This window comes from Zeus faber (assembly GCF_960531495.2).
Source record: "Zeus faber genome assembly, chromosome: 22".
NCBI classification, from domain to species: Eukaryota; Metazoa; Chordata; class Actinopteri; order Zeiformes; family Zeidae; genus Zeus; species Zeus faber.
Window position 1 is genome coordinate 9,504,852 of NC_137209.1, and position 27,502 is coordinate 9,532,353.

Consider the following 27,502-nt stretch of genomic DNA (forward strand, 5'->3'; position numbering starts at 1 on the left):
AACGTTAACCGGGTGGAATATTTAAAAAGACAACCTCCAACTTGTTTTTCTAGTGGGGCGGATGAGAGTTCATCTGCGCAGCTCTAGAACCTTGTCGAAAATGGCCGTACAAGTATGGGCGATTGGTGCATCCTTCCAGGATGATCACGCTGGGAGGCCATGGGGTCCCAAGAACTTTAGCTTAAAGATGGTGATAATTTCCACTTGAATTCAATGACGACTACCTCGCGAGTTGATCGATTGACCCCCCCCCCCCCCCCCCCGACCTGGAAAATAACGGATTTGCTCCAAAAGGAAGTGATATCAGGCGTTCCTCCTGAGGAGAAGGGACAACCGCTGAATTCTTTCCCCCTTTTTCTCCACATGTGATGGTTAATCCGGTCACAAGTGACGTGACCGCTCAGAGTAAACCCATCTTACGTTAGTTTGGTCGCAATGAACCGCTGGGGAAGAAGGGCTCTCCATGTGTCGGCTCCACAGTTACTATTTTCCACACCGATGTTCCAGCTCGCTCGGAAAGCACCTGCGTCTCCAGCTCCTCCATCGGCGGACTACAAGACGTCCGCTGTGGCCGGAGAGCCCAAAAACATGAGCCAAAACAGTGTGGAAAGTAATACATGAGCTCGGACACGTGGGCCATGCTACTTTCTCCCCCCCCCCCATCAATTGGACTTGATAACTTGACGCAAATCGGGAACTCTTATAGATAGATAATTTCGTCATTGTTGTTATAAAGTCGGACAATTTCCTACTTTTAACACGGTGGCAAATTACTTTTTCACGGCCATGGAAAATGGGCTTTTGGGAGCCTCCATTCCGACACTTTCCCCCTGTTTGTGTAAGGATCTCGTGGCGGAGGCGGAACAAATTTTTACTCAAAGCAAGATAGAGTTTGTGGTGGAGGTTGGCACTCGGAACGTTGCATTTTCGTACGCGTTGCTTTAATTATTGAACTCCATGTTTGAGATTACAGCCGTGCGCTCGGTCCGCCTTTCATCTGCTTCCCGCAAATGCAGAGCAGTGACAAGTTCTCATGGAACAGACGCCGTAATAAACAGTGTAACATGGAGATTGTAATGTGAACAATATGTCGCCACTCCAATGAGTAATTGACTACAGCGGACTCGCAATCAGTGCAATGGGAAAAATACATTTTTCTTCCCCTGTTAAGGTGTCCAAGATTGTTTTAAGGCTGGTTCTTAATGCACAATATTAGAAACCTTTGACTTCCCACAATTCCCTGACGCGCAGGGAAAGGATAATAGATCTTAAATACGTCTGATCTTTTTAAATTGGAAGACGTTCCAGATGCGGCTGCATAATTCAAACGCCAGTCAAAGCCACCACATTTCCCTTGAAGGGTGGACATCGAGAAACACATTAGTGCGCTCCCCTCTTTTTTTTTTTTTTTTTTTTTCTTTTTTTTTCATCCCCGGATCTCCTCGGGTTGGACTTTTCCCATCGTCGGTAGCCTCCGATTGTATCCACGGAGACACGCACGCACCGTACCGCCGTCTCGTCCCATTTTCATTAGCCTCCTTGAAATACGAGGGCCGGGGGACTCAAACGAAAACGCTCGTTACGTACAATGTATTTGGTTTTGAAAACCCCAAAATTTTGATCCCCGCCCAAAAGGCTTCCTTTTTTTTTTTTTTTTTTTCAAGTGGAAAGTTTTCCAATGTCCTCATCCCTGGCCTGGATCTGTGTTTTAACGAAGCGGTTGAAAGCCTTGAAGTTTGATTAAGTGTACGCTTTGTGATAGGTGACGCGACGTGGAGTATATGTTTGGGTTTTCTCCCCAGGCACGAAGGACTTGTCTTGTTTGGATAGAGAATAACAGAGGGGAGCATTAAAAAATGAAGCGTTTTCCTCCCTCTTGTCTGAGTCGGCAGCGTCGTGCCACCAAGGTAATCCGATGCAGAACGGGCTCTTGGACGCTCGCGGACGCACGCACGCTCTGAATAAGAATAGATTTTTATCGGGAGCCTGAATAGCCGCATTGTGTACGGAAGGATCGCCAGCTTTTTCGGGGGCCTTTGGCGTGCGACAAACGGGGGCGACCTGAGAATCGCATTCAGGTTTCTACCCCCCCAAAAAAATCCTCCCTGCGCCTCTTGTTTATCTCATAATGATGCCGGCTTCCTCGCCCGGGCTACGGTTATTAGCTGGTTTGTCATTTTACTGGTGGAAGTCGGCCTCAGCGAAACCTCTTTGTGTAAATACCTGTCGGCTTTAAACTTGGCAGAACCGACCTTGCGGACCAAACCAAGAGAGCGGGGGATAATTGAATCCTCCTTGTCTCGGTTATGATTTATGGAGGGTGGGATCGAAGGTTGAGATTCAGCGGCTTGATCTCCTTGTAATCGCACTTATTACAGGAGATGTAATCGAAGACGACCGAAGGGCTCAGTTTGAGATGTCTGAAAATGTGTTTGTGGACTAGGGGGAGAGAAGAATTGCCGTTACCCCCTTTCGTTCTCCCTGCTCTCCCACTCGAAACAGGGCGAAGTTGCCGAGAGAGAATCGCAAAAGTGGAAGACGACCTGTTACCAATTGACTTTGTCTACATGGTATGAAAATTGCAAATGTTTCTGCCGGTAGACTCGTTTTCGTTTTTTTTTTTTTTTTTTTTTTTTTTTTGTCGTCGTTTTTTTTCTGTTGGTTTGTTGGTTTTATGTTGTTTTTTTACACAGCATCAAAATGCAAACATGGAACAACTACATGCAACGACGGCATTGATTTTACGGCAGCCGTTTTTGAGAACGGCTTATACCCGTTCATAAGCAAGGTTTACGATTCTCCAGTCATGTCCCTCTATTAAAAAAAACGGGAGAATGAAGTGCATACTCTAGTTCTTGGCAAAATATCTGGATCACCCTATCCAAGATTCACAGAAATGCCCTAAAGCACCCTGAGATTTTTGCCTCCTGGGAAACTTCACCTCAGCCCTAAGGCAAGGCCATGCTATAAAGCTTACTGAGATTATATTAAAGATTGCCAAGATTTGCATTACAATGAAATACGGCGACCCCTTGCCAAATGGAATTATCGATCTCCTAAATTAACTGTTGCGTAACCCTCCAGAAGACAACATACTGGCTGAGAAACTAGAGCAAAACTGTTCTCCCATATCTGGCAACCTTGTATTGATTACATGGAAAGCATGTGGAATACAAGGTTGCCAGATTGATTAAAAAAAATCTGTATGAATAGATATTAATATCAGCTACTTTTACTTATTTGTAATATCTTGAACAATTCTGTTTGCATTCTTTAACTTGTTTATCACATCATCTGTATTGTCTTACATGTATTTTTTTGGTGTGGGAATTTGTAAAGAATAAGCCAAATAAAATTAATAAAAGTGAATAATAATATATAAAAAATCTTCTTAAATCCCGTGTTTACATAAGGCCAGGCGATGCCAAGTCTGAGGCCTGCGGACTTGGCAAGTGGATCGTCTGGCGGTATTTGTGTCGTCTTTGCTTAAATCCGGGAGGATCATGCCTGTAATAAGAACAGCGTGTGGCGAGGGAGATGAAGATGGCCCCCTACACCTGAAACTACAGGTCGGAATTACGGGCGCTCCCGCAAGGGCGCCGCCTCCTCCTTCTGGTGCCTACGACCTTTGACCTGGTCAGTGAGGCTGGCACGTGAAAAGGAAACATGATGCGGCGTTACCGAGCACTTCCAAAACAAAGGCTTTTGCTTTCCCTTTCCCCTGGAACTTCAAGGGAATGCCACCGGTCTCCTCCGGTTACTTTTCATGTGGCACTTTGTGAGGGTTTCCCGGCCTCTCTGTGTCTTTCCACGCTAATCCCCTGTAAGAAAGAGTCGCGAGGGAAAGTGGCCGCTAGCGGCGCGCCCGCCAGCTCCACGTCATGCCCTCCAACCCCTGGTGTCACTGGCGTCTCGACTTGGGCCTAACAATCTCTTTCGGTCCCAAACATTTTGCCCTAATGCAATTACGCTAATGCGCGCCCTCATATTACATTAAGCATTTTTCTTTTTTTTTTTTTTTTTGGATTAGGTTGGCATGGTGGCGTGCGCCCTCGTTTGATGTCTCGCAGAGCATGAAAGCAGCTGACGCCGTGGTTCGCGCCGGATCCCATCCCTCTTTTTAGCTCTCTCTCTCTCTCTCTCTGCTTTTTGGGCACGGGCACTCTGCTGATGCCACACGCTCGCAGTGGGAATACAAGCCCCAAATGAGGGAAGAAATGCCTCATGCCACCACCCCCACCCCGCTCTGCCGCTGGAAGGCGTCCATCGGAGCTGCCCTGGGTTGAAAGACCTGATGTCATTCAGTTATGTGCAGTCGACATATTTGTCATGCTTTTGTCCGATGGGGATTGATTGATACGTTATTGATGAGATAGCCGTGGATTTTGTATATGTTTTTATGTTTCGTTGAGCTCAGGCACAATCAACCCGTCTATAGAGTCAGAACTGTGGTAATTGCATTCGAATTAAGTGGACACATAACTTTTCACTCCCCATTTTGGATTCCAAACTTGGTATTTGTGGTCATGGGCTCATAAGAACATAATGACTCGCATGTAATTTATTTTTCTCCATCGCAGGCGTGTAACACACTTCAATGTGCGCAAGAAGCAGGGAATCAAGTGGCTTTCTCGATCCATGAGATTGTCTGTGTCGGGCGGAAAATGTTCGGGGTTCGCCCTCGTCTTTTTTGTATTTGCAGCCGGTTCACCGTCGCCTCACGTCAAGGAGCTCCGAGGTCTGAACCGGACGGGGGCTTTTCCGTGTGGAGTTTGCATGTCCTCCCACATATCCTCGCGGCTCTCCAGTTTCCTCACTCCCTGAAAGCCGGTGACCTCGACCAAGGCATTGGCTCCGCAACTGGAGCACCGTGCTGTGGCTGCCCACTGGTCCCAACACGGGCAAATCTCCCCATGGGATCATTCAAGTGATTCTTCTTCTTCTTCTTAATCTTTCACCTGAATAATAATCTCTAGTAGTGGCCTCAAATGTAACTACAAATCAAGTTCTCCAGAGCGGTTGGCGTGTTGTTGTGACCACCTGGCGTTTGCCATATTAAAGTTCAGTGTATAACCCCAACTGAATAAATCAACATTATTTTTACGATCTGCGAGTGTTTTCCTGGCTAAAAAAATGTAAAACAGAAAAAAAAAATAATTCAATGGTTTCATATTCAATTTGTTCTCCGCCCGCTCTGACTCAGCACGGGAGGGAGGTCCTGCCGAGCGCTGTGATTGCTCTGTGAACAAATAGACCTCATTATGGCGAGTTAATGGCGAAGAAAAATAACCAGAGGTCTACTGGTTAGTGCATCTTTGAAAGGAAAGACTGACAGGGGTTAGGAAAACGTTGAACTCGTTGGTTTGCCTTCCTCACGAGTTCTTTTCCACGGCAAGTTGAACCACTTGGCTCGCTGCTCTATCTATTTTTCCTACGCGATCACAAAGTGATCATAGTTGAAGAAACAGCTCATAAGGCTTCCTCTGAAGAAACCTCACATGGGTCAGTAAATGCATTTGTGTGCGTGTATATAGTCGCTTGGGTTGTATTTTCTATTTTATTATTTTTTTCTCAGAGAGGAAAGGCAAATCACGCGTCTCTGAGAGCCCGGGTGAAATAAATGTGGATTTGGCGACGCGTCAGCAGGTCAGGGGGGTGACGGTCTGACTCTGACGCTCGGTTTTTATTTCCACTCCGGAGCCCCGAAGAGCCAGGACTTACACTAAAGCCATTCAGTCTTCAGGCAGAACTCCTCAGCGCCATTTCAAGTCCATTTAGGCCAACGCGCCCATCGCAAAGGTTTGTCATCCCTCACAGGTGATGGGGAAACTCTCGTCTGAAATCTCGATTGGAATAGAAGATTTGTTGCCCCCCATCGGGATGAACCCGTAAGGACATTTACGAAAAGAATCTCATGCAAACATTTATTTTATGAGAAGTCCTTGTCTTCACGAGAGATCTCCTGCACTTGCAAAATGACCACATATTTGACTCATATCTGGCCTAGTAATGCAGGAGTCGTGAACGTTTAGTTTGCAGTGAACTTAATCCTTTAAATGACACAGCAGTCAGGAGTCACTCCGGCAAAAAGGGTCCCTCGTTCGTTTGGTGTGCGACTGGGTTACTCGCAGGCTGGCACATAGACGTTCAATGAGTCTGAGTCGTGATTCGCGAACAAACACGGCAATGTGCCCATGAGTTTAGAGCCCCAGCGAGTAGGGTAGGGTGGGCTAAATGAATGTGGGCAGAAAAAAAAAGGGCATTTGGCCTAATTCCCGTGGAATTTGACTGATTTTTGGGGGATTTTATTTGGGGGGGGGGACCCTATGTCCAGCACCGCCGAATGGACTCTTCTGAAACGTGTTTATCATTCAGCAGATGTCCTCCGTCGCTCAGCGGTGCGTTACATCAATCGACTCAAACGAACCAAGAGTTTGGAAAAATCGATAAAATCTTTTCACTGAGCCACTGGAACGAACGGAGTCTGAACCAAAACAAAACGAGTCAAACTTTTCATTAGTAATCTGGCCAGCCTCCAACTGCAACATAAGGGACAATGATGTAAATGACAATTAGTTCTGTTTGCCTCCAGATGTTATTGCTGGTAATGCAACGGATCCACAAACACTCTCGGATACCCGCGCCCACCTCCCCGCTGGCGGAAACGATCCCCGCGACCCCAATCTGTCAGCGTCGACTGGTGCACCGAGCGGAGGCAGCGCGGCGTGGACTTTACACTTTGCATCAGATCACAGCTGATTTAACATACCGGGGCCGTTATTTCGTGGTTAGTCAGACTGCTGAATGAGGAAAATGGGGCTGCGTTTTTTCTTTTCTTTTTTTCTTTTTTTTTTTTAACATCGCTCTCAAGTAAGTTTCCAGTCGAGGGTTAAATTAGTTCTTGCGTCTAGGGGGGTGCAATTTTGGATGTTTGGTGGAGCATTGCTGGGTGGAGGTGATTCAATGGTGATGGGGGTATATGGTACAAAGGAGCGAAAGGGAATTATTGTTGAGATGCCTGAATTAATTCCATATTATTGTTCTATGGAAGACTGTTTTGCATCGACTCGATTGACATCTGTCTTGGTCAGCCAACCCTGGTGCCCTACGGAGCTGCGTTTTTTAGGATCCTTACAATCTATGAAAATGTTGTTGCGTGTGCTTTTGGTAAATCAAACCCGATGGCCGAGTCATGAATATTAACAGGGCGCGCAGCAGCGGTGAATAAGTGCTTTTTGGGGAGCGCTATTGTTTGTTCAGGCGTAGCGCATTGTAACGGGGACGGGAGATTTTTAGCGGCATTTTCGAGTTGCGTCGAGCCAAAACCACCTGGCTCCACTCCAGCGACTTCATCTCGGGTTTTTTTTTTTTTTTTTTTATAAACTGTGGGTGACTCCATTTTCAAGCAGTTCGGGGGCCCCCCAAAGGCCCACGTTTCAGCTCAGCATCTCTAAATCCATCAGTCAGCATGTGAGTGTGTGTGTGTGTGCGTGCGGGTGTGCGTGAGAGCACTTACTGGCTTCTTGGTGTTGATAAGGTCAGCCAGGAGTCGCATCATTCTGTAGTAGCAGTGATAGAGTTCCATACCATTTTAATACGGTGTCCAATGGCCATTGAAGTTCTTCTGCACAGACAAAGTGTTTCAACTGAACTCGAACGGGAACGGGATCATATAATCCCGCTCATGCGTCGTTACAGAACCCACTGAGCTCGAATTCCGTTTGGCCGTTGCTGTGAAATGTCTTGCTAATTCCGCAGAATGTCCACATGTCCCCATTTTTTCGGTGAAGGTCTCCAAATGATGTCAACGCTCTTGAAGTTGGAATCCTCGCCTGGCTTGCAATAATGTTTGTGGAAGGTACACGGGAGGGGTAATTTGCTGTGGTCTGCTTGTCAGCAATTCAGTCTAATTAGAGCTTGGATGAAGGGAGGCGGTCTGTCGGAAGGTCCCGTACGCTTAAATCAGTCACTCGCAGTAGATAATCGATGTTTGCTCGGTCCAGACCGCTTAATTACTGTGGCGATTCAATTCTTGTCATCAAAAGCTTGTGATATTTAAATATAATTCTGTTATATAATAATATAACGCAGCTCCCCTGCAAGAGCCTCGGATGCCATTGACGGGTCATGGGGATGCTGAGTTCAGAGAGTGATTTTCAGTTTTTTACTTCCTACAGAATATAATGATTTTAAAGTCCCCCGCGGCACGATTTAACACGCAGAAATATAATGCAACGCTTCATGCAAAGGAGAAGCTATTCGGGGTTTTCCAATGCAGGTTTCGCTTCCCAGATTGGAGACTCGGCCAAGGCAAAGTGGATAGATGTTTTTACATCCCTTCGTTTGCAGTTAAGGAACGGCGACATAAGTGGTGAAATAGGATTTGATGTTGTAATTTCTCTCCATTTCCTGGTCTTAATGGAATCTCCACGCGCCTATTCCTTTGCCAAATTCAAAAGTTCTCCATTTCACACTCGAGCTCACGGGTTCTGCGACGATGGAGTCATCCGATACAGCCGTCAAAACGCCGGCCCCGCGCCAACTTCGCTCACGCCAAAATGCAATCGAGCCGGCCAATCAATCGGCTCGTTATTGACCTCCTGCTCCTCCCCCATCAGGGAGCGCATTCTGCCTCTGCCACGACCGCAGTGAGTGTTGTGGGGAAGGATAATTGCACAGGGTGGGTCTCCAGTATCCCGGCACACGGAGGAAAAAACACATTGTTACGGCGAGGTGACGAAAAGGACGCTCTCCAGGGCATCGCTTCCTCTAGCGGAGGAAGTCCGACCTTGACACTGAACCGGGGCAAAAACACCGAAATGATCCAGGCACGCCCGCCTGCCTACCTGCCTGCCTACCTGCCTGCATACCTGCCTGCCTACCTGCCTGCAGACAGTGGACACTACCACACATATCCCTGTCAGAGCACTGAAGTGGAGCTGGGTGTTTCTTTAACGATTTGCAATCCCTGCCACTGTGTGTGTGTGTGTGTGTGTGTGTGTGTGTGTGTGTGTTGCTCTAGGTAGGAGGAGGTAGTGATGGCATATTGCCAGAAATACTACGCTGCCACTTTGTGACCCAAAGTGCAATAGCGGGGGAGTTTGCACAGTGTTTGCAATTAACATGACATCGGGTGAGGCTATTTTGGTCTCCCTGGCGTCTCGGCGACTGGAAAGATGCATTTTTAATGCTCCTTGCTAATGGGGCCCGGCGATGATAAGTCTAATGGAAGCTGGAATTTGCGGTTTAATTAACTGATAACTGGCGTCCGGACAAATGTAGATCAGGACCCGAGTTGTGCAAAACAGAAAAGCTTCCATTTACAAACTCATCAGTGAAGGGCAGGGACATGAAGTCGTTTAACTTCGATAACAACGTCACTTTCCCACAGGTCTGGAATAGAGCTGTTGTGGTGGCTGTTGGCGGCTTTGGGGTTGGGCGGAGCGGGGATTAGTTTGTGAGTCGGCATGACAACTTTGCTGGATGTCGGAATTAGTATGGGCGCGCTGCTTCGCCTCATCAAGCTCTTTCGAAAAAACCCTCTTTCTCTTTCGGCCCTCTAGCGTGGGCTCTGCATTCTCAGTCAGAACGGTGAAGGAAGGGAGCGGAGACCGTCCTGTAGTTCATCCGTCACGTCATCACTTTTCTCGGATAAAACGGGTCTCTTAATGTATCCCATCATGGTCGGTGCAGGTGAAGCCTATACTGTATATACCTATACCTATACTGTCCCTTTCCTCTCACCCCCCCCCCCCCCCCCCCCCACACACACACACACCCCCAGCACTGACTCGGGGGATTTACCGCGGGAACAGAGCGCCGTTAACATGTGTTTCATCTGCGCCTGGCTCACTTCCAATGAACCGGTTTGAGCTTCTCATAGGCCGACGTCTGGGGTCCGGCTCCACGTTGCGAATCGAGAATCTTCCGAGGGCGGCGTAACGATAGCAACACTTTGCCCGCACTCTTGAGTGAATCGGAATTGAGCGTTATCGTGCCGTCACGAGAAGGGTGGGGGTGGCCTTGAGAGTGATTTTGATTAGGCCTTCGCCGAGACGGTCGCCGCCGTTCATTAAGAGTTCATGAATGTTCATTAGTTCATTCTACAGTATCCCCTAATCAGCAGGGCTGCTGTGCTTCGGGGTCTCAGTATAAATCAAAGTGTGAAATTTAAGGTTCGCTCTCTCTCTCAACTGCCGAGCCGGCTGCAGCCATAGATTTATTAAGGGGAAAGTCCAAGGACCCCCCCCTAAGTGTACAGAGGCAAAGGGAACTTAGAAACTACTCGAGACAGCCTTGTTATGTTGAAGTGTGTGTGTGTGTGTGTGTGTGTGTGTGTGTGTGGTGGGGGGGGTCCATATCGCGATACAATCCATGCATGGCATCTCTGCCGCCACAAATGCATATCAAAGTCAGCCCAAATGACCTGTCTTTTGGGCAGGCGATTAAATATAATGGTCAAAGTCATGTGGGAAATGGCTTTAATTTTTATATTTACTCAGGAAATGATCGTAATGGAGTGCAAAATCACTGGAAATGGGGATAGTATTCCACGGAATCGGAGAACAATGTGAAACATGCTGCAGAGCGCTTTGTTTCCGAGGGTCAGGACTAATGCAGTGGTCTCAGGAAGACTGAAACAGGCTTGGAAATTCCTCTGTTGAAATGGTTGTTTATATTGTCTTGGAAAGCCCTCTCCTTCGGTCCCTTGTACCGGCGGCCAGGCGGGGTTTAAGCATTGCGAACTTGATGCTTGCATTTTGACATCGTGTTATATTTTTTTAGATTAACATCGAAAATAATACATCTCAGAGGAGCTACAGTGTGTGGGTGTGTGTGTGTGTGTGTGTGTGTGTGTGTCTGTGTGTGTGTCCCTGACCTAGAACGAAGTTGATAATAGGGTTGGCTCTTTGAAATGGCTTAGCCTTTAATGGCAGGATTACTGCGCAAAAACCATGCTGGAGTCTGTTGTTCCTATCAAATTTTTGAGAAACTGGAACCCTACCTCTAATTTCCCAAATGAAATTTGCATCGATACAGTTGATGTACTGTAAACCGGCAACGAATCTCAATCGTCTGTTCTGTGCAACAGATGAGAGAAATCATAAGAAGAGGTTGGGTACATCTGAGGGCACCGTTGCTTTGTCCGCCTTTGTCCAAACTCTGGAAACCTTTAGTTGACCTCTCCAAAGTTATGACAACCAATTATGGAAGGCGTGTCATTTTTTTTTTTTTTTTTTTGGTTCATGGTAAAACCTCATATGGCTTCTCAGGGTTGTTGAACGAGCTTGAGATCAGGCCTTAGATTAACAAGCCACGCTGCAAATATTTCTTGCTGCTACTTGTGGTATGGATTCCGAGTTCCTGGCAGTCTGCTAAGTTGTTAATGACAACGTTTTGCCTGTAAATCTCCCTTTTTGTCCCTCATAAATTGACACGGGTTTTAGCGAGAGTCAAAGGATTTACTACATTACATTAGCCTGTCACCTGAAGCACAGCTGAAGTGTTAAAAGGGGACTATTTTGCTCCTTTTTACCAGTAAATATATGTCTCTGAGGTCTTTTTACTGAAAATACCATTCATATTATGCATTCTAACCATTCTAACATGTCTCTGTACCATCCGGTTCCAAAACGGGCTGTTTGTTGTGGAAAGAGCCACCCTCCCGAGGCCCCCGGGTTCTGTGAGCCAATGGCGTTTGAGCATGCCTTTCAGATTTTGTTGTATTTACTCTGTTACTTTCACTGATTTCACCTCGTCAGTACACCAAGATCTGTTTCTGAACAAATTTGAGGCGAGAAATAAGCAATCCAGTTGCTGAATCTTCACTCATATTAGATCTACGAGACCTCATTTTAATGTTTGTTCCGACTATCGTTGCCGTGCTGCGGGTTTGTGGCAGACACGGACACTGCACGGCGATGCACCGGGACTCTCGCATGAGGGGATTTTTTGTTTTATGTAAACGTCAGAAGATAAATAAATGCATCCAGGGTTTCGCCGAGAGTATTGCAAGCCCGGCGCTTGACCCCCTGCTGGGCATCGGCGTTTTTGTTTTTTTTATGTATATATTTAAGGTTGTTTTTTTTTAATCAAAATATCAACATTGACCGCCACATATTGATTTTCTATGTTTTAAACTATTTAAAATGGGTAAAATCTTAATTCATTGCAGTGCATGGATTCTATCTCTCTCTCTCTCTCTCTCTCTCTCTGACCACGGACCCGAATGTAAATGACCTCCTCTTTCCGTGCACACTGTGATTCAACAACATAATCATGCACGGGATGTTGTAAACATTGTTTGGTGCCAAAACCCGGTACCGGTTCCTATACGATCGGTACGATCTACCGGACCAAATCGTAACGCAGATTTCGCTGCCTCATTTCGGTACCAAGCCCGAGCTGCCCATTGAAATATCCGCGCTCCGGTGCTCCTAAACCGCCACACGCGCCTCCACTAAACATTATGGTTTGGAGCAAGCTGCTGGAAATCCTGTGTATTGCTCTGTGTGACGCGCCGCCGCTTTCCTCTCCCGTGCGCCTCTTTTGGTCGAACTTTTGGTTGACAGCCAATCAGCAGCGGCGCTCGTCAGTGGCACATTATGGTCACTCAGCCAATCAGATAAAAGAGGTGGCTTGTTAAGGTTTTCAATTCAGATAACGTCCGGTTCATGCAAACCTTCAGTTATTTATTAACATGTGAAAAGTATACAAAAAGTAATTAAGGACAATGGGGATAGTTCATAAGTGATCTCTAAAATGGCAACGGTGTAATTATTATTATTTTTTTTTTTTAACAAAAATAAGAACAAAAAAAAAATAGCCCGAATCTATTCATCTATTTATGTTAGATTTATTTTACTGAACTGCATTGTTAAACAAAACAAAAAAAAGCAGGGGACACCCCCTAACCTACCAACCTAACGCAACTTTTTTTTAATTTTTATTTTGAAAGAACACAGAGCAGAATTATTTTTTAATACTTACATTTATATCGTCTGCAGTTTCTTCACAGACAGTTGGTATTAATTCCTCTTTCTTTTAAAAGATTTATGCTGGTCTCTGCAGCCAACAACAGAGCATTTCCCATGCTTAGCTCTTACCTTCGATGCTCGTGGGTCCGGTGGAGCTCCAGTGGTGGGTCAGATGGAGGGTGGTTCTAATTCTAATGTCTCAGTGTGACGTAGGACTGAGACACAAATCTGAACGGCTCATTGAATCATGTTTTCCAAAACAGACAGCTCGCAACAAATCGACTGGGTTGTCTTATTTCACAGTTTGTGTGTTAGTAGGCCCATCAGAGATCTACATGTGTGTGCACAAGCACTGAACATTTTTTTCATAATAGGTGCCCTTTAAAAAGTCCAGGTTCAGAAAGTAATGAGGCCTGTTTACGTGTTTTTGCTCCAGCTGGTTTCCCTCTTTCGTTGGACCTCTGGGTCGCGAATGCTAAATAGCTAATCCACATAGTTGACGTGAAATCCCAGAGTGGGATTTTCTCTTTCCTAACCTAGATTTTCCGACCTCTGCTTTGTGCATATTTTTTGGGTAACTTACTAGTGTGAGCCTTTCGGCAAGTCTAATGATAATAACCAGATGACCATAATTAAGATGCAATCTAAAAGTCAACATCTTTGAATAGCTAGAAGGAAAAACTGTTTTGTCAAACTTTCTGTATTTTTGCCGGAATTCATGTTGCCATAGAAAAACATTCTTATAAAAAAAACAGTTTTGATTGGGTCTAAGGCATAAGAGTAAGTTTAAGATATGAGGTTAAAAATGGTTATCTTTAGGTATCGGGTTAGAGTTGGTTAAGTTTAGATATAAGGTTACAAATGGCTATGGTAGGTAGATCGGCTCATATTATCTTTCCATCAAGCGGGACTTCCTGGGGCGATGAATGGGCTTTCTGTGGTACAAAGATGCAGCGATAGCACAGTTCAACATATATGACTAAAAAGCAAACACGTGAAGGTCAGTCAAGTGAATTTGTTATGAAAATGAGAACGGTGTGATCTGGGTATAGGTCTTAAAGAGTAATTCAAAGACCATAGAGAATACTACTGGTTTCTTTCATACTATTCTTTGTATGGGTCAATGATATGGAACTTTTCGTAATTCGCCTCAAGGGCCCTTCAGTTTATGAAATAAGACACGGAAGCAGACTTAGCGTTATAAGAACCAGAGCCCGCCCTGGCCATTTTGCCACTCTAGGGGGTGGTAAGAGAGTGACGAAGAAAGTGTCCCCATTTCACACGGTTTAGTTTCGTTCCATAAAATAAAGTCAAATAAAATAACCTACACCTAAAGTAAAAACACACTGTTCTGGTGCGCCAATCACACCTGCCTTAGTGGCTTCGTGGCATCGCAGACACGAAGGGTACTGACGGAGAGGTACTAACAGTTACCTGGTACCTCAACCAGGTGAGCGCACGTGCCATATAGACAAAACGCCTGCAGTGACCCGGTTTAAATTCAGCCTACGATGATCAATCACTGATCTTTTTTTTTTTTTCTGGGCTAAATTCTGGTGCCCCCCTCAAGATGGTGCTCTTGGCGGCCGCCTATGTCGTCTATAGGAAGCGCCACCACTGCTCAGAACAGAGAAAATCCCGGAAATTCCATAATGGTTGCTATTGTGGCCGTAAATATCGGAAGGGGCCAAATTGTATTGCTTTGAGTTTTTGCACTGCACATTTCTGACAATAATACCACCTACCACCCCCCTAAGACCAGAAGGCAGGGACATTCGGCAATGATGATGATTGTTAAATTGTGGATCCAATTAGCATTTTTTTTCCTCCTGGCCAGCCGAGCAGTGTTCCATGAATTAGCATTTTATGTTTTGATTTATTCATTGTCATGCAGAGTAGCAAGGAACTTGGATCAGAACCGGTGGCGAGTTTGCCAGATTTTTCCACAAAAATGTACTTGTAAAGTAACAAATGATTGTATAGTAGAAAGCCAGCTTTTTGTCTCAACCTGGATGCGAGAGCGTTGCCACCACTTGCCAGGTTGGATGAATTAACCCATTGATGTTGTGGGAGGAAATGAAATTTATTCTATTTAGTCTATTTAGGCAGACCGCCGTTCTTTTCTGCGACTGTTTGGAAACGGTGAAGCTAGAACCTACTCATTCCACATTATGATTATATCTAGCTGAAAATTTGAGTATCTTAAAGTATGGTGTCTGCGTGGCAACTCAGTATAGCAATTGCTCAATTCTTTGATGATTTATATACTGACTATTTCACCCTTTTTTGCCCTTGTCTCTGAATCATCCCTGTGAAACAAGGCTGTGAATATGTCCTTGCAATTTCAAATATCATTGATTTCCCCCGTTGTTACTCCCAGTTGGAAAACTTCCCTGTTTTACCATTTGAAGAAGAATTTCGGCACAACGTGCACAAGACAAATTGGGAACAAATAGTTGTTCCATCCCCATGCACACTGAGTCACTTGATAACAAGAAAATTCATTGTTTTGATTGGATCCCATACTACTTTCGACACACACGCAATTTAATTTGTATTTTCAGTCGAGAAGCTTAAAATATGCCGGCGTTCTGATACCAGCAGAGAATAATAGTAGAAAATAATTGGCATAAGAACAAACCCATTCAGCAATATCTTCAAGCCCAGGGTAGAATAACAGTCAGCATTTGAATAGAATTGAATAGAAAGGCACTGAAAACATTGTGCTGCCTGAATATGACTCTTATGTAAGCAATAAAACTGGACCGAGAGCATTTTTAGAACCTTGAGATGGCTTTGATCGCTTACATTGATTTCACCCGGCAGCAAAACAACAAAACCCTCGAAACGACGTATGGGGAAAAGTTTGTGTTCGATCTCGTGGAAAACAGGATTCAAAGCAACACAACATGGTTGTTTACCCAAAGCTGAGTCCATATAATCTGCTAGTTTTTAATTCACCCAAAAGAACCTCCGATAGGGCTTTTTGCCGAACGGTCAACCTTTTTTAGATCATTTTGATTTGGTCGTAAGTGATCGCTTGCATCCTGTGAGGACTGGAAATGTACAATTAGGTTTCGCTTGTCTCTGAATCGCTTTGTTTGATCTCCTTAAAACATGATTTACGAAGGAGATTGGATCAGGTTTTTCACTGGTTTTCCACATTTTGTAAGAGAAGTGATTGTAATACTCCCAAGAAAGAATCTTTGAATGGTCCTATTATTTGTATTAAGCTCCTGAAACAACGGCCGGCTTTGTAAATGAGACTGGAGTTGATTGGCTGGGTTAAGAAATGATTGATTTGGCGGAAAAACAGAAGTTAAGTGAGAGTTTTGGGCTGTTTGTCCAGGTTGTCCAGTGTTTTATGGTGGGACGCCAAAATGTAATACCGTCTTGGATTTCGATAGTTGAGTCAAAGACGAGGTTTGTTTTCAGTCAAGTTGTGTGTGTGATTTTCTAAGATACCGTATAATGCACATTCATGGAAACAAGACATTGAATGCTTTTTAAAGGGCGCTGGTTAAAGCATAACTGGCAAATTGGGAATTATTAAAATAAAATATGATACTGTACTTTCAATATTTGAGACAGACATTCCGGTCAGTTTTGGCCAGTCATGGTTTCATACCGTCCTGATCGCTATCTTCGCAACATCTACTTCTCGATAGACAAAACCCACAACATCCACAATGGAGGACGTCTCATTATCACATACAGAACATTCCTCAGAGAGGTGTCAAGTGCCTTAAAATGTCTCGGCAAAGCCCTGCCATGAGCAATAAACCTCCACCACATTTCCATTGAAATCTTCAAAAAACATAGCGCCGGTGGAGCGGGGGCCGAGGAGTCAATCTCCACCCGCGGTTTGCCGACTCTAATCCTCGCTCGGACCCTTCCTTGGCAGCGGGGCCTGACGTTATCGTGGCGGACGCCCAAGGAGGCGGAAAGAGCCGGAGTCGAAGCCAGCGAAAGAGGGAGCGGGTCGGGGAAGCCAGCGTCGCGCGGCGGGACGTACAACTTAAGCCTCCGCTTTACACTCCAGCGACACTTCTGACGCCCGGTCGATCCCCCAAATGCTCTGTGCGACCACTGTGCACACCAGTGTGCCACGAAAACCTTTTAAATCCCACTAAATAAATAATAAATAGCGAAAACTTGCATTGCCAGATCAGAATTGCAAGCCTGCAACTCTGTCCATATAATTCATCTAATTCATCAGTTTTCAGAAGAATAGCAGCTCTGACTTCATCAGAACAAGTGAGTCGGGGGAGCGGGCGCGGCCCTCGGTTGTACAGCAGATGGAATTCTCACAAGAGCCTTTTCATTCTGTCTAAAGTATTTATTTTGGTGGAATGCAAAGTGTAAATCAGTCAATTCAATATGACTGATGCCAACAACTTAGACCTCAACATCCAACATCCTCTAAGAGGATAGTGGTCTAGTGCCGTGGGATTATTTCACTGTAACAAAAAAAGGTTTGGGGAAACATGACTCTCCTTTGCTTTGTGGTATCGAAACAAAGATTCCAAGAGATGGAAGACTGCACATTGGCCTCCAAGTCAAGCGGGAAAAACTGACATGGTATTGGAACGAAAAGCAACTGAGAGTGGACTTGAGATTATCAATTAGCAAGCGGTACGGTCAACTTGAGCATATGACATAAACTGGCAGCGGTGGAGTCGGCTTTTGAAGGCGATGTCCGGAAAACCTGGCATCCTGGCGGATGTATGGTCAACTGTGCGGTCACCCTGTTGAAATTATGATGATTTCTTTTTAGATTGTGAAAATAAAATACTATTTTCGTGTCTGTTGCGTAGTGGAAGTTGACCGAAAGTTATTCACACCATAAAGCTAACTTCCAACTTTTGAGCGTGACAGGTTTACATACACGCGGTCCTTTTCTGAGACGGTGAAGCTTCTGAGACGCTCTATTGGATATTGACAGTTTCTCCCACGGTGCTTGAAAAAGTCCTTCGCCAGGTACAATGCAGGCAATGAACCACTGACGCCAAAGCAGAGATTGTCACAACAAACACAGAGTTTCCATCATCTGGGTCTCGGCAAAACAACCTGATTGCTCCCAGATGTAAGGACTCCATTTAAAGGCGTTTGCTGAATTCAACCAGAGGTTTGTCCGCCCGGCGCTCGGGATCGAGACCCACGCACGGCGCTTTGAAGTCTTGATCATGGAGAAGTTATCGTAGCGCGTAATTATTTTTCACTTTTAATGCTGTGCCGCAGCGATGGGGATTGTTATTAAAACAAATTAAAAATCAGGGCGCCCAAGCTGAAAGGAATAACTTGGCACAAAAACAAAAAAGAAAAGAAACAAAAACAAACAAGTCAGCGGGGCGACACCAGCCTTGTTTTCTACCATCAGGTTTGTGTCAAAATTGTGCTTAAATAGTTTAAGTGGTAATCCGTGAGGTTGTGTTGGGTAGATTTCACCTTTGTTGTGTGTTTCAAGATCAAGGTTTACCCTCGTGTTCGACGGTCACTTTCTTTTCTCAAAAGAATGCCGGTAACGGCGGTTTATGGTGGCGGACCCTGCCACCAACAATGGAATCAGCATATGGATGAGCCACATGCATGACGCAAACACATTGAATGGTTGTTTCTTATTAAGCACCGTGTCAATAAATGTAGCAAATATGGGATTGTACGAGAAAACCTTCGGATCAATACTTTCAAGAGCTTGGAGGTTTTAAGGTCTGCAAAGGTCCAAAGGCAAAACCGGTCTCCTTGTTGTAGCGTGGTTACAATGTCAGAAAAGCGGAATGTAAACACAAAATGAACAAAATGAAACAAACAGGTCTGTTTTCTGACGAAAATCTCATGTGCTCTTGTCTCTCTGCAGGCCCACCAGGAAAGCGAGGAAGAAGAGGCCGCAATGGAGAACCTGGTATGTGTGTGTGTGTGTGTGTGTGTGTGTGTCAGAATGTGTTTGAGACCACAAATTGAGCTAATTGTAATCAAGTTAAAGGAATAATACCGGAGTATTTTATACAAAAAATACATACCCTTTCGGGGCCAAAAAATGGCTTATAGATATGTAATTTGCGGCGTTGCGGCTAGAGGTCAGATGGATCCGATCGCTTCAGCCTCACAAGGGCTAAACTGTTTCCTCTGCGCCTGTGGAACATTAGATTTTTCATTTCAATTCCTTCTCTAAACCACACTCGGGGCAGCCACGGTGATGCCCATCTCCGTCGTCGACGACCGACAGCGTGTCTATTTTCATTCGCTCCAAAATCAAATCTGTGCACGGGCGACCTGCGTTCAGCATCAATAAACTCTGGTTTGGAGACGGAGGTAGGGGGAGGAGGGGGGGGCGAAACCAAACACTTCCTCCCTCCCTCGATCATAGATGGATAGATAGACAGATAGATGACTCTATTAATCTCCAGGGGGAAACTGAATGGTTCTAGCAGCCAGTTACATTGAATCACAGATGACAACATTAAATCATCAGCAGATACATACTGTAAGCACAAATATTCAAACGGTCAATATCATCAAATAGCAATCAGCCACCATGGTGTGCAAGAGCAAAGTGGTCAGAACAATAAGTAAGTACAACTCCCTCTCTGCCACCGCCGACCAAACCCTTCAGAGTCGAGTCGCTGGAGCCAGACGGCCCCGCCCGCCGCCTTGATTCTTCACCGTGAGAGTCTGAGAGCGGTCTGTCACTCCAAACCCAGCGCTCTGAAGGGGAACACTTTGGAAACCGTGGGGGCCAAAGTGTAGTTCCACTTCTAGCTGAGCCGGAGGAATACAAAAAAAATCTCAACTCACCCCATTTACAATTAGTTCCGGGTCCTGTTTTTTCCTTCAAAATGTCTCAAACTGTCAAACACTCTTTGCTTTATTTTTACTGAATTATATGAGCAACGTGTCTGTGGCTGTTTTCGCTTCGTACAATTTTCTTATTGGCAAAATTCGAAAGATGTCCAGTGAAGATCGTCGTAAAAAAAAAAAAAAAAAAACCAACCCACATCGAGATAATTCAATTGACCGACAACCGTTCAATGTTGTGGTTGGCTGCACTTCTCGCCAGGACGTTGGAAGCGGCACTGACAGTTCATCACGGTTGTTCTTCTTTCTCCCAGCTCTGGAGGGGAAAATGTCGAGGAGTTGGAAAGGCTTTCTTTCTCCTCGACGGATCGATCGGAAATGAGCAAATAACCCTTCCCGCAAAGGGCCGGGACGGGCGGCTCCGGGGCTGTCGAAGGCGGGCGATGGAAATAAAAGGGGACGATCGCTTCCCGTCGTATTATTATTTATAATCGGCCCCCATTACAGACGACTGTGCCAAATCATTGGCACTTGATTGTCACCGAAGGGCCAGAGAAAACACTTGAAGTACATCTAAGAGGGTGGTTTTCAAACCTTTCTTTTGGCTGCGGATGATCCACTTTTTAAAATAAACCACTGTGACCCAATATATATATTTTTTCATTTTTCACCATTTTCTCACAGGTACTTTGGAATTAAACAATGATAATGCAGCATGAATGAGTAAAGCGGACATTTCTAAGACATAACTTGTTTGTTTAGTGTTATTGAAGACAGTATGCATGTTTTCTACGTACTGTATATGCAATTTTCTTTTTATAATGATTTGTATTTAATTAGCATTTTCAGACAACCACAATAATATAAACAACAACAATGATGATTTCACTTCAGATCAAGTAAAATAACAGCCAATTATCTTCATGACAAAAAAACAGTCGCGGCTTGTGGTAGAGTTCAAAATAGAATCAGAGCCGACAGCGATCCTTTGAAAGATAATACTACTACTAATAACACTGATGGTACAAAAATAAAAGGACCAGAAAAACAGGAAAAGGAGAGGAGAAAGGCCAATGAAATGGGTGCACCACAAAGACGGTGCAGGTGCAGGTGTTGAGGAGGCATTCCAGTCTGTAACCATAATTTTCCGACGCAGATTTGGCGACCCAATTTAAAATCTCCCGCGACCAACCCAAGGGTCAGCAACCCAGACTACGATCTGCACCGCCTTCAGAAATGTGAATTCAACCAGTTTTTTTTTATTTAGAACTCACCTCAATTAACAGTACAACTGTACTTGTAGGAGTTCCATCCCCGGGTTGCCAGCTCACGTGGGTGGAGGGGAAAGTCTTCCATCCGCACAGAGAAAGACCCCGATCGTGGGGAAAAAGCTGATATTTACCTGCATGTCAGTGATGAATGGAGCACTTCATTATGACTCGCCCGTGTTTGTTTACCGCTGAAATATGGAAAGGACGGGTATTGCACGACAGTGGAGCAGAAACGACCTTATGTCCCAACGATCACCACAGTCCTCAGCTGTGGTTGGCCCGAAACCGTCGCCGCCGGTGGTCAATTGTCGGAAAATCCATCAGAAGTTTCCTTTTCCTCCTGCCTTCACCCTTTGAGAGGTGAATCATCATGTCTTCTTGCTCTCCCGTACCTGCCTGTGCCGCTGTGAGGAATCTATAGCGGGATTGTGCAGGTTGGGGAGGGATGGGCACAGCCGCTGATTTCTGGTTTCCAGCGTCAGAGACTCCGCTCGGGAAGCTATTTAATGTCCGACGACAAGGAAAAGGGAATGGAGTGACGGTGCCGTGGTTCAGCGATTTGAGGAATCTGGAGGCAACGGCTGAAGCTGGTGCCAAGGGATTTGATGAATTCCATTTCACGTCTCATTTGGTGATTGTGTTTTCTGATGTGTATCAATGCGCAATATTGCGTTCAAGTTGCCAAAATATTTGAAGCTTGACCCTTATTTTGTCATAACACCCACATTTTTGTACATCCTGTATGCAATATGTAATACTCAATACGCAATTCATTATCATATCATAATATAATTATCATACAGTACATTTTAATGTATGGTAATTATATACTATAATATACATATATATACATTGAGATATATACAGTATATATCTCAATGTGGTGGTTCCAAAATGTGTGTTTGATTTCATAATAAAAGTCAAATTTGTTATACTTTGGCAAGTCATTATAAAATGCAGATGTTATTACAGTACATAATAAAGGTCATAGGTAATCTAGCCACTACTACATTTTATGCAGGAGGTGCAATCTGAAAGAGATTAGTGACTGCAAAGTGGTGGTAGGGGAGTGTGTTGCTAGGCAGCATCCAATGGTGGACTGTAGGGTGACTCTGGAGGCTAAGAAGAGGAAGAGAGTGAAAGAAGAGCCATGGTGGCCAATGGTGGAAGTTGAAAAAGGAGGAGTGTTGCATGCAATTTAGGGAAGAGGTAAGGCAGGCAATAGGTGGGAATGAAAGGTTACCAGATGACTGGGAAACAACTGCAGAAGTGGTGAGGGAGACGGCCAAGAAGGTACTCGGTGTATCATGCGGGAAGAGGAAGGAAGACAAGGACTCTTGATGGTGGAATGAGGAAGTACAGGAGAGCATAGAGCAGAAGAGGTTGGCGAAGAAGAATTGGGATGGAGAGATGGAGAAAGTAGACAGGAGAACAAGCTGATGCGTGGCAAGGTGATGAGAGAAGTGGCAAAGGAAAAGGTATACAACGAGTTGTATGAGAGGTTGGACAGTAAGAAAAGAGAAAAGGACTTCGATTGGCAAGACAAAGGGACCAAGATGGGAAGGATGTACAGCACGTTAGGGTGATGAAGGATAATGATGGGAATGTGCTGACTAGTGAGGAGAGTGTTGAGAAGGTGAAAGGAGTACTTTGAGGAGTTGATGAATGAAGAAAATGAGAGGGAGAGAAGAGTGGATATGGGGATAGTGGATCAAGAAGTGCAGCAAATTAGCAAAGATGAGGTGAGAACAGCATTAATGAAGATGAAGTGTGGAAAGGCAGTTGGCCCAGATGACATACCTGGGGAAGCATGGAAACGTTTAGGTGTGATGGCAGTGGCGTTCCTAACGAGACTGTTTAACACCATCCTGAAAAGGGAGAGGATGCCGGAGGAGTGGAGAAGAAATGTTCTGGTACCCATCTTCAAGAATAAGGGAGATGTACAGAGCTGTAGTAACTACAGGGGAATTAAGTTGATCAGCCACAGCATGAAGCTATGGGAAAGGGCAGTGAAGGCTAGGTTAAGATGAGAGGTTGGGATCAGCGAGCAGCAGTATGGTTTCATGGCAGAAAAGAGTACTACAGATGCAATGTTTGCTTTTAGAATGCTGATTGAAAAGTACAGGGAAGGCCAGAGGGAGTTGCACTGCATCTTTGTGGATTTAGAGAAAGCAAATGATAGGGTGCTGAGAGAGGAAGTGTGGTATTACATGAGGAAGCCGGGGGTGACCGAGAAGCACGTAAGAGTGGTACAGGATATGTATGAGGGCAGTCAGACAGTAGTGAGGTGAGCAGTAGGCGTGACATTGGGATTCAAAGTGGAGGTGGGATTGCATCAAGGATCAGCTCTGAGCTCTTTCTTGTTTGCGATGGTGATGGACAGGTTAACAGATGAAATCAGGCAGGAGTCTCCGTGGAATGATGATTTTCGCCGATGACATTGTGATTTGTAGCGAGAGTAGGGAGCAGGTTGAGGAGAGCCTGGAGAAGTGGAGACATGCATTAGAGAGAAGAGGAATGAAAGTCAGCAGGAGTAAGACAGAATACATGTGCCTCAATGGGAGGGAGGGCGGCGAAAAGCTGAGAATGCAAGGAGTGGAGGTGGAGAAGGCGGATGAGTTCAAGTACTTGGGGTCGACCATCCAAAGCAGTGGAGAGTGCGGGAAAGAGGTGAGGAAGAGAGTACAGGCAGGGTGGAGTGGGTGGAGAAGAGTGTCCGGAGTGATCTGTGACAGAAGGGTTCCAGCAAGAGTGAAGGGGAAGGTCTACAGGACTGTAGTGAGAGCAGCTATGTTGTACGGTTTAGAGGCGGTGGCACTGACAAAAAGGCAGGTGGCTGAACTGGAGGTGGCAGAGTTGAGGATGATGAGATTTTCATTGTGAGTGACAAGGATGGACAGGATTAAGAATGAGTACATTAGAGGGACAGCTCAGGTTGGACAGTTTGGTGGAAAAGTGAGAGAGGCCAGATTGAGATGGTTTGGAGACGTGAATAGGAGAGATGAGCGTTACATTGGGAGAAGGATGCTGAGGATGGAGCTGCCAGGCAAGAAGAAAAGAAGAAGGTCAAAGAGAAGGTTTATGGATGTGGTGAGGGAGGACATGCAGGCAGTTGGTGTAAGGGAGGAAGGTATTGGAGAACAGAACAGAAGGTATTGGAGGCAGATGATCCGCTGTGGCGACCCCTAACAGGAGCAGCTGTAAGAAGAAGAAGAATTAATGTCATAGTTATTACATTGTGGTAAGTTATTGCATTATTACAAAATGCCTGTGTTACTACATAATAATTCTAAAATGTATTAGATTTTGGTAAGTTATTACAAAGTTTTTGCAATATAGATTGCGTTTGAAAGTAGTCAAATTAGAGAGGACATGTGAAGAGAAGTGCAGTTCTTTCAGATGCTACAGAAAGGGGGAGAAAGTGTCATTTTTTTATCGTACCCTCTTTTTTTTTTAAATTAGAACTTATGTTTCCTCAGCACTTGCTAATTAGGCAGTATGTAAACGGTTTAAGCCTTTACACACGTACCAGCGGTGAGGGAACCCAGCCAAAAGCATAAATTTGTTCAAAGCTTTACGTGATCAGGGAGACTACTTAAGCTTTTCATAGATCAGTAAGACTAATGATCTATAAAGCGTCCTTTTCAAGTGCCTGCCCCAAAAAGCAGCCTTTCCTCGCGTCCCCGGCTCCAGGAGCGATTTAGCACTTTCCTTCACCGGCTCAAGGCTCATAAGAGCAGCTGGCTACTGTTAATAAGAACCTAAAGACCCTGGGATGAAGTCCACTGACACAAGGCCCTTTAAAGGCGGAGTAATTGGCGGAAAAGGACGGCAGTGTCACCTCACAAAAACACAAGGCGCATTTTTTTAACAGGCCTTGCCGCCCCCAGCCCTCCCCTTGTAGTCGTGAAATTAGAGCCACTTGCAAACGGGGGAATGCAATCTGTGATCGCTCAGACCCCCGGCTTTCATTTTCGGGAAACCAGATAGGATGTTCCGTTTTGGTCATGGTGCCAAAGTTAAATGCCATGAGATAAAAATACAGGTGTGATTTTTGAATTATGCTGTATTTCGAATGCCTGGATTGAGACCCGAGTTTCCGGTCGCACTTCTGTTGAGCTCCTGTGTTCGCTCCCCGCTGTTGAGTTTTCTTTGTGTGAATACATTATATACTGTACTGTGTGTGTGTGTGTGTGTGTATATATATATATATATATATATATATATAAGGAGTAAGAAATGCATTTTAATTGGTGTTGCAGGGTCTGTTGTTTAAGAGACCTAACAGAGTTTGACGGTATAAAATTCTATGGTCATGCCCCTACACTAATACACACACTCACAAAACAACCCAAAACATCTTCAGTGCACATTTCTTGCAATTGCCCAATTAACAAAGTTTAACTCTGTGGAATATTCTATTCTGACAAACTACTCTAATGTAACACTTGAAGAGATGCATGCGGAACTTTCCAATTTCACATTTATAACAGTAAATAGAATTGTCATATCTAGGCCAAATAGTTTGCTATGTTGTTGTAGAACTTAAATAATTTAACCAGTCGTAAATGTGTATATTGATATGTGTAATGTGTAGTGAGTGGGATAATGTGAAGCCAGCTTGTCATTATCCCCTTATATTTTTGTTACACAGGCTGTTTCTTGCTGATGAAGGAATGCATACTAACCATAACTTTATTTGTTCTTTCCCCTTTTCCCTTCTCTCTGTTTTAGGACCTCCAGTAAGTATGCCGTCTTCCCCTCATCTCTGACCAACCGCTGGATGGACACTGTGACTCAGGAGGGACCAAAGTTCAGACGGTCATTTGGCGAATCCCGTGACAGAAATGGAAATTACGGTCGAACAGAATGTAGAGAAAAATGGAAAAAAGGCTCATTTTAAGCCCCGGAATAGTATGAATGTCTTTCAAAACTATTTCAGGAACCTTCGCTGCTTAGAAGGAATTTGCAGGCGGAAAAAGGGCAAACGCCCCATTGTGCCATCCAATGCCTAAACCACGCATTATTAAAATAATGGGTTTTTATCCCTTTCCTTCCTTAATGGTGAAACGGCCCCTCTGATCTGTGGCCGTCTGGTCTTTAATGTCATTACTACCTAGCTCTGTCTCTGCACAGAAAGACCATCTCACTTCATTACAGCGCCGAGCCATCGCAGAATAACAGATGGAAAACTCTTGAGTTTCCACCCAAAAATGATGAAGACAAACCATATACAGTATAAACACGAGGGGGTTCTGACAGTCGGCCTAAACCGGGTCAAGTGGGCAGCCGTGTGTGTGCGTGTGTGCACGAGGGGTGCTCTGTTAAAATTATTTATAGAGTCGGGAGGCAAGCGTGATTGAATAGGCGTAATAGCGTGTGCCGGCTCAACTGTAAAGAGCCGTAAGTTAATCCTCTTGGATGCCGCCTCCGGGGGCTAGGGGAGGTAAGTAGATGCAGGTGGTCTCGCTGCTCAGCCTCTTCCCACCAGGACAGGGCCTCGCGCCGGACAAATACAGTCGTAAGGCGTCCCGAGGGCAGCAAATGTTGAGCAGGGTGGGGAGGGTTGAAAATATTTCCACTATTTAAAAAGAAAAAGCTGTCCTCTGAGGCTGGTTTTTATTGGGTGAGATATTTTTAGGTAAAGCAAACAAAGTACCTGACTGGCAAATCGCTAAAGCCCCAATGCCGATTGGGTGGTTGTAGGCGGCTGAGGGGAGCTTTGGGTTCCGCCGCGGTCAGCTCGGGTGTGACGTAGCCGACCAAAATGTCCCGAAGCGGCTCTGATCCGAGCTAAGTCAAGGCAAAACATTTACCAAATACCCAAAGTCCTCATAGCAACCCCGTCCGAACGTTCTTTGAGAGCGCCGGCTGCGTCTTCACAATAGCGCGGTGATCTGACAGTGACTCATCCAACGGTCACCCAACCTCTTTCGGGAAGCGAGACGACCTGCGCCAGCTTCTCACGAGTTATCTCATGTGGTTTCTTGTTTGCCGTGGGCCGGCCGGAGAGATGTCGCTGTGAATATTCAACAGCTCCCTCTTTAGTCCTGGGAACACTGTGTAAATTTTTATCCCGGCCCCTATTTTCGAACCAAACAAGCCGGCCCTGGTGAAGTCATTACGGATCTTTCTCCACTAGTGCTTAATTGTTTCTCAGACGATGATATATGGCACGGGGGACGGACCCGTGGCCTTGAGATACAGGAACGCCGAATGAGGCCTCATGGATCAAAGATCATTGGGAAGGAGCTTTATTGGCCGCTGATGTGAAGCGTTTGGACGTGGAAAAGGAATTTGCCGCCCCTCTTGGATTTCAGTGTCGATTTTGCGTTGGTTGACACGTCGGTTTTCGCATCAGGTGATCTCAAGTCAGAGCAGGGCGAGCCGATTACAACATGCCTTTCCAAAATTCGAAGAAACAGTGCCGTTGGTCTGGACTGGTGTCGCTCTGAACTA

General features: G+C 45.2%; 1 protein-coding gene across 1 annotated transcript in view; it reads left to right on the top strand.

The window, feature by feature from the left end:
* Positions 1 to 27,502, top strand: part of col25a1 (collagen type XXV alpha 1 chain) — a 155,767-nt gene that overhangs the window by 65,888 nt on the left and 62,377 nt on the right. Inside the window, exon 3 of the mRNA XM_080022993.1 lies at positions 18,835 to 18,887. Within this exon, the coding sequence (XP_079879119.1) occupies positions 18,835 to 18,887 (53 nt within the window). The remainder of the gene's footprint in view (positions 1 to 18,834; positions 18,888 to 27,502) is intronic.